General features: G+C 48.8%; 1 protein-coding gene across 1 annotated transcript in view; it reads right to left on the bottom strand.

Moving 5' to 3' along the window:
• The window catches only part of LOC139424694 (ubiquitin carboxyl-terminal hydrolase 34-like), a 64,577-nt gene that overhangs the window by 22,313 nt on the left and 26,388 nt on the right, over window positions 1–15,876 (bottom strand). Inside the window, exons 23-45 of the mRNA XM_071176765.1 lie at window positions 15,581–15,680; window positions 15,125–15,287; window positions 14,604–14,730; window positions 14,029–14,176; window positions 13,392–13,492; window positions 12,932–13,135; window positions 8,134–8,259; window positions 6,888–7,010; window positions 6,567–6,650; window positions 6,368–6,454; window positions 5,827–6,027; window positions 4,786–4,868; window positions 4,457–4,497; window positions 4,132–4,256; window positions 3,775–3,927; window positions 3,393–3,553; window positions 2,815–3,119; window positions 2,193–2,356; window positions 1,764–1,829; window positions 1,383–1,586; window positions 1,079–1,156; window positions 694–788; window positions 266–438 (exon numbers count right to left, since the gene is read on the bottom strand). Of these exons, the coding sequence (XP_071032866.1) occupies window positions 266–438; window positions 694–788; window positions 1,079–1,156; window positions 1,383–1,586; window positions 1,764–1,829; window positions 2,193–2,356; window positions 2,815–3,119; window positions 3,393–3,553; window positions 3,775–3,927; window positions 4,132–4,256; window positions 4,457–4,497; window positions 4,786–4,868; window positions 5,827–6,027; window positions 6,368–6,454; window positions 6,567–6,650; window positions 6,888–7,010; window positions 8,134–8,259; window positions 12,932–13,135; window positions 13,392–13,492; window positions 14,029–14,176; window positions 14,604–14,730; window positions 15,125–15,287; window positions 15,581–15,680 (3,112 nt within the window). The remainder of the gene's footprint in view (window positions 1–265; window positions 439–693; window positions 789–1,078; window positions 1,157–1,382; window positions 1,587–1,763; window positions 1,830–2,192; window positions 2,357–2,814; window positions 3,120–3,392; window positions 3,554–3,774; window positions 3,928–4,131; window positions 4,257–4,456; window positions 4,498–4,785; window positions 4,869–5,826; window positions 6,028–6,367; window positions 6,455–6,566; window positions 6,651–6,887; window positions 7,011–8,133; window positions 8,260–12,931; window positions 13,136–13,391; window positions 13,493–14,028; window positions 14,177–14,603; window positions 14,731–15,124; window positions 15,288–15,580; window positions 15,681–15,876) is intronic.

Here is a 15,876-nt window from a genome sequence, read left to right as displayed (position 1 = left end):
TTATATTAAATCACCGATAAATCACTGGGGAGCATTCAAGGTGCAGACATTACTTTGTTTTCATATATTTGTTTTTCTATCCAGCACATTTGTCCTCTTTCTACAGACTGCGAAAAAGGAATTATCCGCAAATTGCTACTCAACCCGATTTCAAAACACACCGACTAGTACAGTGATACAAGTGAATTTAGTACAGAGCCTATGAGAACCAAATCATGCAGTTGGGGGGGGGGGGGGGTCTGTCGGAACAGGAAGTGACGCGTACCCTCTTTCCTATCGCCCTTGGCCATGAGGAAGTCCTCAGTGTAGGGGGTCATGTCGAGGCGCAGGGGGAAGGAGAAGTGCGTGTTGACCTTCTCCTTCATCATGGTGACCATGTTGAAGGTGTAACGCATGGTGTTGAAGCTCAGGATGCGAGGCAGCTTCTTGAAGCAGGCCCTGGAACAGAGCAGGATGGAGAAAGGGAAGGGAGATTAATATAAGCACAGGTCTTGTACAAAAAAAAAAACAAAAAAAAACTAGAGACGTCAATAAGTTATTTTTTCAAACGGTAAAACCAACATCAACTAGTGGAAAACCAGCCAACTATTCCAAAAATGTCTGGTATACAACTACGACTCCCAGTGTAGGATAGTTGGCTTATTTTCAGTAGAAACCAGCAGGGCCCTCTTCATGAGGTTCGCGTCGACTCACCTCTTCTCTGCGCGTACTTTCTTGCCACACTGGGAGCAGGTGTACATGTTGTCCCCCTCCAGAGTGTCCTTGATGGTCACCTCGTCCAGAGATTCCTGAGGAAACACGAAGACAAGTCTCTAGCAACATGCCAAGCAGTACTATATGCCCACTAGAATTAGGAACATAGAAAATACACCGTACTAACAGAGTACGACATAGGATGACTTGAGGAGAAGTTGCCATTTGCCAGAGTAAGAATTCCAAGCTGAATGGAAGGGCGGCAGTGTGATACTACAGTGCTATGAGATTTCAGACGTGTGATTGGAAGGTAAACCCCGAGTCTATAACACTTGGTTGCACTTCTAAACGACGTCAACGATGTTGATGGCGATATTGTCCTTACGTAGATGTTCTTCATGTCGGCCACCTGGCACCTGACTGTGTAGAACTCCTCGGCTGTCTGACTCACGTGGTCACAGTCCTGTTGGACGGGGAAAATGACTTGAATGAGAATGTGTGTGTAAAGCCACACACACACAAGTGCAATAAACACACGTAGGGCAACATTTTGTAGTGAATTTTTGTAGTGCCAAGGAATAGTGCAATGTGCACAAAAAACAGTGAACCTCGTAATCAAGCAGTGTGGTTTAATGCGGTTTATGATGAGTTTTGCAGGTAAACATTTAAAGGAGTATAGTGATTCTTACCAGCGAGACCACATTGTTGGTGATGACACCTCCAAAGAGCGTCTTCACAGTGTTTTTCAGGTCCTGGGACATCTCCTCTATCTTGGTGATGAGGTCGGTGAAGAACTCGGTCATGTCCTTCTGCTCGCCCGTGTTCAGGGGCTGCTTGTCCATGGTGTAGGTCTTACAGAACGGGCGGGGGTTGTACGCCTTCCTCTCGCTCTCCTGGAACGAGGGATGGAGAGCGAGGGGGTAAAAATGGAAGAAAGAGGAGCGGAGCAAAATCGAAGTAGCAGGCTCTCCACGGGGACAACGTCAGTTTGTTCCTGTCATGTGGACGGAGGAGCTAGATGAGAAGGGTGTGAGACAGAGGGCTGAGAGAGAGAGAGACCGGCTGCGTACCATGAGATAGGTGAACATCTTCTGGAGCTCCAGCAAGGTGGTCTTGTGCTTAATCTCCTCTGCGTACTGGGAAAAAACAAACACACAACTCTCATTAGCAAACAACATTCGCAAATACCAACATCGAAAGCATTCTTCCGGGTGGCAGAGGGAGTGAAATAGCATGTGTGGGATGAGCATTCTTGCGCAAAATGGCTGCCGTGGATCATCCAAGCGTGGATGAGGTGAAATTGCCCCCATACAAACTACAGCATTGTGAAAAGGGAACCACGGTAATATCATCCATTACAAATCGCTAATATAGAGCGAGGAGAGAGAGCGAGAGAACAAGACAGGGGGGAAAAAAAACAAAGAGGCGTAAGAAAAGCAAGAGGGAGAACAAGAGAGGAACGATAGAACAAAGAGGAGCACAGTATTTAGCAGACTGACCTTCGCAGTGAAGACGGCCTGGCGTGCCTCAGGGATCATGTAGAGCTGTTGGATCGTGGAGGCCAGGTAGCAGGTGGCCCCCAGGTTAGTGAGGCCCACGAAGCGACACTCGGCACGCACGTCGTCGTGGGGCCAGTAGTCCCACTTGTATGGGGCGTGAGAGGCTGTCAATTAACATTAACACAAATATTCATATCGTTCAGGGGCCTAATAGAATGTACCGGATCTAAGATTATGTTTGATGATGCTGAAATATCTTAAATCATAGCATTTTCAAAAAAAATTGACTTTGAACCTTAATAAACCAACTTGGTTCACTCATTTGATCCGGTAATGGAAATCCATGGAGCAGACATTACCAACAGGAAGGCCTGACTTCAATGGGATGCTATTTGGATGTTTGTTTAAAACCAGCGTATATAGTATTTCTATTCCCCGCACCCCACCAAAAAAAACAGCTAGGCGCAGTTTAGGGGCGGAAACTATTTTCAGATTCTGTCAGCCAGCACAATGTCTAATTCAATGGCCATTGTATTCCCATGGGCCCTCCTACCAATGCATTACTCTCATTGACAAATATCCCTAGTAGCATTTTCAACCGTTCTTAAAAGGTCCTTCTCACTCTGCATGTGCTGGGACATGACCCAGTTGTGAAGCAGCCTGTAGTTCTCCACCGAGCCCTTCACCGTCTCCACCAGGAGGTCGTAGGCGGCGGCGCGGGCCGCATGCGACTTGCACTTGGGCTGGGCGCGGTCGGCCAGGCTGGGAAGGAGGAAGAGGAGGTTGTGGACGTCGCGCAGGAACTCCTGGCCCTCTCGGGAGAACTTGAAGGGGGGCTTGTGTTTGAGGACGCTGGTGGCGAGGCGCAGGAGGCCCGTGAGGCCGTCGTCCTCGATGGCGCCGTCCTGCTGGTCCAGGATCTCGCGGCTGGGGAGCGGGAGACAGGTCAATGTTTGAGCAAGCAAACTTTAATTGTAGAAGTGGTTGAAAAACAATATTGTCCCGTGTATTTGAACTGAGCTGGCCTTAATTCTCCAGAAAGAATGTGGACAACGCAAGCCATCACACATTAAAACATAATATTTCCTATATAGCGCACTTCTTTTGACCCCGGCACATGGTCCAAAGGCAGTGCACTAAATAGGCAATAGGACACCGTTTCAGAGCGCCGAACTGGTCTTGGATTCATCTTGGACTCACCTCCGTATGCAGTCGGCCAGGTGTCTGGCTAAAGCATCCAGGTCCAATAGAGTGGTTTGGCTGGCGTCTTTGACGTGGATGTTGTCGATGAGCTTGCACAGCAGCCAGAAGTACTCTTTACAGCCCGTCCTCAGCACGGGCTCCTCTTCATAGTCCTCCACCTGAACACATGACCACACAGCACATCAGCTACAGAGCCCCCTTCATTTATATTAGACATGTGTAACTTGACGTGACCTAGGAATTGAATAACCCACAACGAACACATTTGTTTTAGTCAGTATACAGTACAAAACAAATTGTGCTTGTGTGTGTGTGTGTGTGTGTGTGTGTATATATGCATCTGTCTATACGCGCAAGTGTGTATGTGTGCTGTACCCACCCGCAGTGGTTTGAGGGCCTGTGCGTCGGGCAGGAACTTGAGCAGCGTGGAGGCGGCCAGGAGCAGGAAGGACCTGTTGATGGACTCTCCTCCCTCCAGACCCGACAGGGACAGCTTGTACAGGCCGTTACACGCCTCGTGACGCACTGCCGTCTGAGAAGGCACACTCACGTTAACCCCTTCCTCTATTTGATGTTGTTACCAAGGTCACACGGATCGATTGGGTCACAGAATAGTTAGTATTCCAGTGGCATCAAAATAGAGACAATATTTTTGGATGGAAATACCCACAAATGTTACACCGAAACAAACTGGGGGGGGGGGGGGTCAGTGTCTCATTATTCCCCCAGATCTCACCTCCGGGACCAGCAGGGTGAGCTTCCTGAGCCAGTCGTGAAGGTGGTCGCTGTCGGCCAGACCGGACTTGACCGTAGAGCAGCAGTGGGCCCAGCTCACCAGCAGCCACATGGAGTAGTGGGTCACTGGAACATAGGAATAACGTTGTCATTTCACATGTCTAATGTGTCATTCCTAAGAACAATGTGCTTAAGCACATACAGAATGGATAGGAGGCTATGAAAGCTCTACTTTCAGTGCAAAATGTTTGTGTGAAAATAAAAAAAATGTGGCTATTAATTTCTCATGTTGATTAACATTTAAGCATATGTAAAACGTAGCTCACCTTCATGGCGGGACCGGTGATCCGATTGGGCCTTCAAAACTCTGCAGGTGAGACAGGAAGTAAACTAAGTCAAGATAGGCTGACGGAAGTACAAAAACATTTCACACCGATACCCCATGTCCATACGACAACACAACTTACAATGAATGCCTTCCTTCAAATCCAATAATTTGTTCCCTATCTTCAAATTCAAAAGCCTTTCTTGGCATGGAGAGTGTTGCCACATACATTGAGCCACACCAAACATACTTAGTAGTTAAGTACTACATAGCACGCTAGTGGGTAGTGTGACCACGGAAACACAGGCCTCGTCTTTGGTGTTCTCTCACCTGTGTGCTAGGTTATCGTAGGTGTAGGCCACGTTGATCAAGCGCTGGATCAGGTTGGTGCCTTGGACAAGGCCCAGGAAAACCTGACATGAAAAAAAAAAAAAAAAATCAAGTATTACCAAGTATTTAAGATACAAATAATTACCCATGGGGATAGTTTTGAAGTTCGTGTAGAGGCCAAGACACCACAGGGAAGGAAGTACAGAGAGACAAAATAGCTGTGGGCAATAGAAGACTGCTTCAGAGGGAGAGAAGAGGCAATAGAAGACTGCTTCAGAGGGAGAGAAGAGGCAATAGAAGACTGCTTCAGAGGGAGAGAAGAAGAAATAGAAGACTGCTTCAGAGGGAGAGAAGAGGAAATAGAAGACTGCTTCAGAGGGAGAGAAGAAGAAATAGAAGACTGCTTCAGAGGGAGAGAAGAGGAAATAGAAGACTGCTTCAGAGGGAGAGAAGAGGCAATAGAAGACTGCTTCAGAGGGAGAGAAGAGGAAATAGAAGACTGCTTCAGAGGGAGAGAAGAGGAAATAGAAGACTGCATCAGAGGGAGAGAAGAGGAAATAGAAGACTGCTTTAGAGGGAGAGAAGAGGCAATAGAAGACTGCTTCAGAGGGAGAGAAGAGGCAATAGAAGACTGCTTCAGAGGGAGAGAAGAAGAAATAGAAGACTGCTTCAGAGGGAGAGAAGAAGAAATAGAAGACTGCTTCAGAGGGAGAGACGAGGAAATAGAAGACTGCTTCAGAGGGAGAGACGAGGAAATAGATGGGGAGACAAAAAGATGCTGCAGGACTTTCTCTACTACTTTCTACAGAAATGTTTTTACGGTTTATGGTTACTGGTTGCTCAATCCTGGGTTATTACACGTTTCTGTATTTCCTGGTTACGTCAAACAAAATAATACAAAATCGATCGATCATTTCTCTTTTAAGTGCCTCAGTTGTGGAAAGAAAAGCTGTGTCCCACACAGAAAGAGTTAAGGATGGCAACTCTCCCCACCCAGCGGTGAGCATAAGCTGTTAGCATTTAGCTGAGGGACCAGTGTACCTCTGTGAGGCGGGGGATGTGCAGGCCCTTGCCGTGGTCGCCGGCGGACTTGCGGGACTTGCCAGGCCAGGCCCTTTTGCGCTGGCTGTCGGTGAGGCCCGACCAGGAGAAGACGTCGTGGTAGGCTAGGTCCAGGTCGGCCGGGTCCACCGCAAACTGGCAGATGAGCTTAAGCAGGCAAGCCAGGCAGTCCAACAACCACTGAAGGAGAAAGAGAGCGACGTGACTTGTGTTAACACTCAACACTAACTACAGAACATTATTTTTCAAAACAATGAAGGACATGGTTTTATTTCTGTCCTGTTCATTTCCCCCCATGTTTTTCATATATATTTTAGGATTGTCCACTTTGAAATTGGAAATCATCCACACCTCATAAAGCAGTTTTCAATGTGTGAAAAACTGTTTTTTTTTAACAGAATCATTACCACTCGTCATATGACTGTAGAGTACCGAGACTTCAACTTTATTTAGTTTAATCTATACAACCCATTCTATTCCATTTCTCCCATGTATTAGAATGTGTTTCTGATCCACCCACCACTGTCCAAGACTCCTGGTCCTTGGGCTCCAGAATGGCAGAGTTGAAAATCTCCAACAGCAACTGAAGCCCTCCAGACGACACAAACTGTAAGAAGAGAGCAACAAAAAACAAACAGGAAATGGAGTTGACGTGATGGATAAGTGGTTTGTGTAAGAGTGTACAGTATGAGAGGTAGTCAGTTTATAAAGAGGCGTACCTTGCAGCTCCAAGAGTTCTTACTGTTCTCTATCTGGTCCTCGCTGGAGTCGTCAGAGTCTGGGTACAGGTCACTGTAGCTCCCCTGGACACACACGGACAACACAGGGGTCATTCATATGCGTGTTTGAATCAGTGAGCAGAGCAAGGGTGTGCATATGTGTGTGAATGTGGGTGTTCATAAATGAGAAAAAAAAGGTGTTTGAGTGACAAAGTATATATATATATATATATATATATATATATATATATATATATATATATATATATATATATATATATATAAATATAAATATATATAAATAATTAGTCCCAGTAGTACCGTGGACTCCCGGTGGATGCGTCGGTTGGGCTTGCCCAGGGCCTCGATTATCTCCAAGGCGTACAGCAGCTTGTGGGGGCTCTTGATCCTCAGCAGGTCTTTCCAGCACAGACCCTCGCCTCCCTACGGACAGACGGAGAACACACACGAGACAGGACGCATATCTTTATGTTGTCATTCATTGGTGAGCAAAGTGGGTCAGAACAAGCACGGCTCATTGAACAACTCAACTAAATCGGCAGGCCCTTGATATGTTGAAGGAGGTGTGTGCGTGACGGGCTGAAACTAAAATGTACACCCCTGGGGCCCTGGGAATGTTTAAGAAATACGAGCAGAAACTAATGAGCAGGATGCAAAGGGATAAGCAGGCCAGCATGAGCAGGGGCACAACAGTATTGGGGAGAGTGACGGCGTCTAAGGGGAGAGTGACGGCGTGTAAGGGGAGAGTGACGGCGTGTAAGGGGAGAGTGACGGCGTGTAAGGGGAGTGTGACGGCGTGTAAGGGGAGTGTGACGGCGTGTAAGGGGAGAGTGACGGCGTGTAAGGGGAGAGTGACGGCGTGTAAGGGGAGCGCAACGGCGTGTAAGGGGAGAGCAACGGCGTGTAAGGGGAGAGCAACGGCGTGTAAGGGGAGAGCGACGGCGTGTAAGGGGAGAGCGACGGCGTGTAAGGGGGGAGCGACGGCGTGTAAGGGGGGAGCGACGGCGTGTAAGGGGGGAGCGACGGCGTGTAAGGGGAGAGTGACGGCGTGTAAGGGGAGCGTGACGGCGTGTAAGGGGAGCGTGACGGCGTGTAAGGGGAGAGTGACGGCGTGTAAGGGGAGAGTGACGGCGTGTAAGGGGAGAGTGACGGCGTGTAAGGGGAGCGTGACGGCGTGTAAGGGGAGCGTGACGGCGTGTAAGGGGAGAGTGACGGCGTGTAAGGGGAGAGTGACGGCGTGTAAGGGGAGCGCAACGGCGTGTAAGGGGAGAGTGACGGCGTGTAAGGGGAGAGTGACGGCGTGTAAGGGGAGCGTGACGGCGTGTAAGGGGAGCGTGACGGCGTGTAAGGGGAGAGTGACGGCGTGTAAGGGGAGCGCAACGGCGTGTAAGGGGAGAGTGACAGCGTGTAAGGGGAGCGTGACGGCGTGTAAGGGGAGCGTGACGGCGTGTAAGGTTAGCGTGACGGCGTGTAAGGGGAGAGTGACGGCGTGTAAGGGGAGTGTGACGGCGTGTAAGGGGAGTGTGTGTGAGAACAGGTGACGTACCGTGTCATCGGCGATGTTCTGGAAGGCCAGCAGCATGTTGGGGCAGGTGGGCAGCAGCATGAGCAGCTCCCAGACGCGCCTCGACAGGTTTTCAGCATGGAGATGCAGCTCCTCACATCGTAGGTTCTGGAGAGTAAAATAAAATACATCTTTATTTAGATATTTGTTTGTAACGCGTTATTTTCTGCTGTCACAGTGACAGAACCCATACACCACACACACACACACACACACACCACAGCGGCCTTGGAGCAGTACTATAAACACAGCCGAAGGCAGGCACACACTATAGGCAATACCTCATTTTGATTCAAGTAATTGTGTTAACGTTCTGGTCAGATGAGTGTTAGATGTGTGTAAGTGAGTGAGAGAGAGAGAGGGATAAATGCATGCAAAAGAGAGAGTGAGTGACGTACAAACAGCACACTGGATAACCCCTCTCTGAGTCCCTGTGAAGGGAGAGACTATAAAAAGCACTGACCGCCGGGTGACTTTGCATTTCAAAACGAGACGGCTCCCGCCGCTGTGACTAAAATATACACGTTGAGCGCCTTACATCCTATGTATTACACACCCGAGGCTCGGTCCTAAATAGCAACTTATTCCCTACACAGTGCACTACTTTCGAACGGAACATATGAGCCCTGGTCAAAAAATAGTGCACTATCAAGGGAATAGGGATGGCATTTGGGACACACTCCATGCAGTACGTTTTACTGGACTATCAAACGACTGCCAGAAGACCATTGGACAGTCGTGATACATTATGCATGATGCACCTGGAAGGAAGAGCCTACTTTATATTCTGGAAGGACTTTTTGTTCAAAGACTATTTCACATTTAATCGGATGGAGAGTATTTCAAGTCTGGTTTCTATGTAGCTGTTTCCAAGCTGCTTTTTCAAACGCTCTGTTGCATTCTTATTTCCTTAGCTATATTATCAAGGGTATCTAATAGACAAAAAAAAGTTAAGATATACAATGAAACCCATCTACTCCAGCACACACACATTTTTGATGGAGATGCCGAAGGGGACTCTTCCCCCCCCCAACACACAACCCCCTCACACACCGCGTCCTGCCAAACCCACTTTGTCTCCGCCCCACCTATACACACAAACCATTGGACTGTAAAGGGCCTCCTCTCACAGAGCACTGGGGGGGCTTAAAGCAGGCCAGCATCTCACATACCCACAACACGCACACTCCATGACCCACCTCGGGGCTGTCTCCCAGAGCACTGGGGGGCTTAAAGCAGGCTGGCATCTCACATACCCTCAACATCCCCTCACACACAGCCCTAAACCACTCACTGGACCCATATTCACTTTCAATCTCTTTTCGATATTTAATTCGATTATACCTTCCGGTAACCTGCCTCGCCCAATGTGATACGGAATCGCTATTATTTAAAAATTTTTAGAACACATTCAAGAACCTCCAGAAGCTAACCAGCTACAAGCTATTTAGTCATTGTTAGCCACTGCTAGCGGCTTTTACCTTCTGCACAGCCAGCAAGTTTTTTTTTTGTTGCCTGGATAATACTCGCCAGTCTAGCTTCCCTGTCCCATCCACCGCTGCCCCCTGGACACTGTGATCACTTGGCTACATAGCTGATGCCTGCTGGACTGTCCATAAATCACGGTACTCCATTCTGTTTGTTTATGTTTTATCTGTCGGCCCCAGCCGCACTCAGGCTCTGTGTGTAATTAATCCGACCCTCTCTGCCTAGTCAACGCCATTTTACCTGCTGCTGTTGTGTTAGCTGACTAGCTGTTGTCTCACCTACTGTTTTAGCTAGCTCTCCCAATCAACACCTGTGATTACTGTATGCCTCGCTGTATGTCTCTCTCAAATGTCAATATGCCTTGTATACTGTTGTTCAGGTTAGTTATCATTGTTTTAGTTTACAATGGAGCCCCTAGTTCCACTCTTCATACCCCTGATACCTCCTTTGTCCCACCTCTCACACATGCGGTGACCTCACCCATTACAATCAGCATGTCCAGAGATATAACCTTTCTTATCATCACCCAGTGCCTGGGCTTACCTCCGCTGTACCCGCACCCCACCATACCCCTGTCTGCGCATTATGCCCTGAATATATTCTACCATGCCCAGAAATCTGCTCCTTTTATTCTTTGTCCCCAACGCTCTTTTAGCCGCACCCTCATACTACTCCTCCTCTGTTCCGTGGGTGATGTGGAGGTAAACCCAGGCCCTGCATGTCCCCAGGCACCCTCATTTGTCGACTTCTGTGATCGAAAAAGCCTTGGTTTCATGCATGTCAACATCAGAAGCCTCCTCCATAAGTTTGTTTTACTCACTGCTTTAGCACACTCTGCTAACCCTGATGTCCTTGCCGTGTCTGAATCCTGGCTCAGGAAGGCCACCAAAAATTCTGAGATTTCCATACCCAACTATAACATTTTCCGTCAAGATAGAACTGCCAAAGGGGGAGGAGTTGCAGTCTACTGCAGAGATAGCCTGCAAAGAAATGCCATACTTTCCAGGTCCATACCCAAACAGTTCGAACTACTAATTTTAAAAATGACTCTCTCCAGAAATAAGTCTCTCACTGTTGCCGCCTGCTACCGGCCCCCCTCAGCTCCCAGCTGTGCCCTGGACACCATTTGTGAATTGATCGCCCCCCCATCTAGCTTCAGAGTTTGTTCTGTTAGGTGACCTAAACTGGGATATGCTTAACACCCCGGCAGTCCTACAATCTAAGCTAGATGCCCTCAATCTCACACAAATCATCAAGGAACCCACCAGGTACAATCCTAAATCTGTAAACAAGGGCACCCTCATAGAAGTCATCCTGACCAACTGGCCCTCCAAATACACCTCCGCTGTCTTCAATCAGGATCTCAGTGATCACTGCCTCATTGCCTGTATCCGCTACGGGTCCGCAGTCAAACGACCACCCCTCATCACTGTCAAACGCTGCCTAAAACACTTCTGTGAGCAGGCCTTTCTAATCGACCTGGCCCGGGTATCCTGGAAGGATATTAACCTCATCCCGTCAGTTGAGGATGCCTGGTCATTCTTTAAAAGTAACTTCCTTACCATTTTAGATAAGCATGCTCCGTTCAAAAAATGCAGAACTAAGAACAGATATAGCCCTTGGTCACTTCAGACCTGACTGCCGTCGACTAGCACAAAAACATCCTGTGGCGGACTGCAATAGCATCGAATAGTCCCCGCGATGTGCAACTGTTCAGGGAAGTCAGGAACCAATACACGCAGTCAGTCAGGAAAGCAAAGGCCAGCTTCTTCAGGCAGAAATTTGCATTCTGTAGCTCTAACTCCAAAAAGTTCTGGGACACTGAAGTCCATGGAGAACAAGAGCAATTCCTCCCAGCTGCCCAGTGCACTGAGGCTAGGTAACACGGTCACCACCGATAAATCCATGATTATTGAAAACTTCAACAAGCATTTCTCAACGGCTGGCCAAGCCTTCCTCCTGGCTACTCCAACCTCGGCCAACAGCTTCGCCCCCCCCCCCCCCCCCCCGCAGCTACTCGTCCAAGCCTCTCCAGGTTCTCCTTTACCCAAATCCAGATAGCAGATGTTCTGAAAGAGCTGCAAAACCTGGACCCGTACAAATCAGCTGGGCTTGACAATCTGGACCCTCTATTTCTGAAACTATCCGCCGCCATTGTCGCAACCCCTATTACCAGCCTGTTCAACCTCTCTTTCATATCGTCTGAGATCCCCAAGGATTGGAAAGCTACCGCAGTTATCCCCCTCTTCAAAGGGGGAGAAACCCTGGACCCAAACTGTTACAGACATATATCCATCCTGCCCTGCTTATCTAAGGTCTTCGAAAGCCAAGTCAACAAACAGGTCACTGACCATCTCGAATCCCACCGTACATTCTCCGCTGTGCAATCTGGTTTCCGAGCCGGTCACGGGTGCACCTCAGCCACGCTCAAGGTACTAAACGATATAACCGCCATCGATAAAAGACAGTACTGTGCAGCCGTCTTCATCGACCGTGCCAAGGCTTTCGACTCTGTCAATCACTATATTCTTATCGGCAGACTTAGTAGCCTCGGTTTTTCTGATGACTGCCTTGCCTGGTTCACCAACTACTTTGCAGACAGAGTTCAGTGTGTCAAATCGGAGGGCATGCTGTCCGGTCCTCTGGCAGTCTCTATGGGGGTGCCACAGGGTTCAATTCTCGGGCTGACTCTTTTCTCTGTATATATCAATGATGTTGCTCTTGCTGCGGGCGATTCCCTGATCCACCTCTATGCAGACGACACCATTCTGTATACTTCCGGCCCGTCCTTGGACACTGTGCTATCTAACCTCCAAACAAGCTTCAACGCCATACAACACTCCTTCCGTGGCCTCCAACTGCTCTTAAACGCTAGTAAAACCAAATGCATGCTTTTCAACCGTTCGCTGCCTGCACCCGCACGCCCGACTAGCATCACCACCATGGATGGTTCCGACCTAGAATACGTGGACATCTATAAGTACCTAGGTGTCTGGCTAGACTGTAAACTCTCCTTCCAGACTCATATCAAACATCTCCAATCTAAAATCAAATCTAGAATCGGCTTTCTATTCCGCAACAAAGCATCCATCACTCACTCCGCCAAACTTACCCTAGTAAAACTGACTATCCTACCGATCCTCGACTTCGGCGATGTCATCTACAAAATGGCTTCCAATACTCTACTCAGCTAGCTGGATGTTCTCAACTAGCCTACCTGGTTAAATAAAGGTGAAAAAAAATAAATAAAATTAAAACCATGCCCCCACAACACGCACACTCCATGACCCACCTCGGGGCTGTCTCCCAGGGCACTGGGGGGCTTAAAGCAGGCCAGCATCTCCAGCAGGTCGAACAGGGTGGTGAGGTGGGGCTCCTGGAGCAGCAGTAGCATGGGGATGTGCTCCTTCTGGGGCGGGGGGAGACACGAGGCCGGAAGCTGCACCCCCTCGCCCTTACGCTCCCGCCGTGGGGCGCCCAGCGAGACAAACACCATCTGTAAATGAGGAGAGGGAGAGGCATGAGTGCCATAGCTGAAGGGGCCAATCGTGTGTTATTAGGCATTGCGGCTTTGAAAGCCAACGTTCCCCCGTTCGCAGAGATATCGTTCACGTAAGACGCTGCATATGGTCGGCTCAATCGGAAATGGCCTTCAAAAAGCCTCTATTCCTAATAACCTGCCGATCGGTTTGAAATCCCCGGCTAATATTTACACCTAAGTGCAGACTGCCAAGTGTGTGTAGGTAGTTTACCTGCATGTCTTTGAAGCCCAGCTCATGAAGGGTCTTCTCATCGTAGTCCGTGGTGAGCTCATGGCCAGAGGAGATCATTCTGACCGGGCCCATCAAACCACCTGACGGAAACACACACACACACACACACGTTAGAAACACAGACTGGCGAAACACCCAATACTAAAAGCGGCTTCTGATCCATTAACTTGTTCCTTTCCCTTAGTGAAAAACCATGCCTCAGATCTGAAAGGACGGCATAGAAACGGTGTAATCCTTCCTTCTGAGGTGATTACCTCAATAGATCACTGAAGGAAGTGTGCATTTCTAATGAGGGGGTAAGGAAACCATTCGCTACATAAGAATTGCCAATTAAATTCAAGACTACTGACACCACAGGCCCTGTTTGAATACCCCTAAAATACTGATACAAAATACACGATGAGATCAGAGATTGCTTCAAAAGGGGAAGGATGCAACAGCCTTGGGGAGAATCTCAATTGCATTTCCTTGATCCCATCCAATCACATACTCATTATCCAATTGTTTTTTTAAAAAGGTGAGGAGAGGATGCGAGGAATCAAGGAAAAGCAATCGAGATTCTCCATTGGTATTGCCGCCACACTGGATCAGGGGTCAAAGGTGAGAGGTGACAGACCTGGGAAGTCCCCCTGGCGGCTGCTCTGCCCAAACTCCTGCAGCTGGGCCTGCTGGTTCATCTGCTCCTTCTGCAGGTTCTCGTACCAGTGGGTCACCTCGGCCCGCAGGTCTGCCACCTGGTCACTGGGGTACATCTCGATGGTCATCTGGTACCACATACACAGGTAGGAACGTAGACACACACACAGACAGACGCACACACACACAGACAGAAAGAAAGGGAGAGACGCACGCGCGCGCACACACACACACACACACACACACACACACACAAAGGCAAGTGACCAAACAGACACACACAGACGCGCACACACAGAAAAAGTGTGTTAGAACATCCTTACAAACATCAAGAATGAGAACACAGCATTCTTCACAGTAGTATCACAACAAACATTTCTACTCCATAAAAGCATGAAATTAGCTTGCACCAATTGTTTCCATTCATTTTGACATTGTGGCCTGTAGATTTTCCCTAACACCACAGAACACAACAGCAACAAGAGCATTTGAGTGTTTCCAAGCGACCAAGGGTTAATAATTAAGTACCAAGATGCTGGGTACTTTCTTGGGTACCTTGTCGGGCAGGCCGGCGGGCTGGCACACGATCCTCAGTGGCAGAGACTGCTTGTCGCTCAGCGCCTTCAGGTGGCTGCTGATGCCCGTGCCCTCGATCTGCCACTGACGCAGGTGGTAAGCAAACCTGGAGAGGGGGCAGGAGACAAAGAGAGTGTTGGGGGTGCAGAGAGAAAGTGAGAGAGCGCCAAAGAGAGACACGGTTCTTCGTGCTGGTTGAAATTAGCGTGGGAGTTGAGTTGGGGGGGAAAAGTTTGGGTGAAGGGTGGATGGGTCAGGAGAACTGGACCAAGAACTTGTCCTGTAGCTCTCCAGGTCCAGGGATGATCTCTACTAGGCGAGGCGGAAATATAGTTGATGATAAGCAGCGTGCTGGTTAAGTTTAGAGGTTCAGGACTTAAAGTACACAGGTTGAGAGGATGGAGATGAGGAGCATGTGTCTCTCTCTGTGAGAGTTTCGGTGCGTGTGTGTCTGCTTGCGTACATGCATTTCTGTGTGTGTGTGTGTGTGTGTTCCCAACCTGCGTCGGAAGGCCTCCAGGTGGGTCTTGAGCATGAGCAGGCCCCTCTCGATGACGGTGAGGCTGGAGTGGGCGTCCTTCTCCAGGTTGGCCGAGGTCATCATCAGGCTCTCCATGCACTTACTGATGAACTCCTGCTCCTTCTCCAGGCCCGTCTTACCAGCTGGGGGATGGAGACGGACACGCAACCGCAGAATCAATATCGGCAAAGATCGGAAATCAGTAGGTCATCGCGGTGACTCCTGATAGGCACGTTGCAATAAGCTGAGCTTCTAGGCGAACGTCTAAAACCGCTCGTTCAAAATAATGACTATAAAGTAGGATGTTTTGGATCTGGACGTGCTGCTGCGGACAGGGTTTTCACTTCCTTTTTTGCAGCAATATAAAACAAGGGTGTTATGGTGGAGAAATTCTACTACGAGTCTTCAACCATGTACCAACTGAAGGTGCACTGACCGTTGATGTAGTAGGAGTTGATGTACTGGATGGCAGCGCGGCTGATGTCTGCGGACTGGGCCCTGAGGGCGATGCCCCACAGCTGGTCCATGCCACACAGCTACAGAGGTGGTGGTCAAAGGTTAGAGGTCATGGACAAGCGTTGACAAGTTGACAGCAGGGTTCAGTGTGTGTAGAAGTGTATGTGTGTATGACCAACTGTACTCGGGTGGGTGTGTGTGTCCCTGTGTGTGTGTGTGTGTGTTTGAATCCTTCTCTGTAATGTGATTTGTGGATTCAAATAAAGTGTATGTGTG

This window comes from Oncorhynchus clarkii, chromosome 13 (genome assembly GCF_045791955.1).
Source record: "Oncorhynchus clarkii lewisi isolate Uvic-CL-2024 chromosome 13, UVic_Ocla_1.0, whole genome shotgun sequence".
NCBI lineage: Eukaryota > Metazoa > Chordata > Actinopteri > Salmoniformes > Salmonidae > Oncorhynchus > Oncorhynchus clarkii.
The sequence above is the reverse complement of the archived record's forward strand: the minus strand, read 5'-3'. Positions and strand labels throughout refer to the sequence as shown.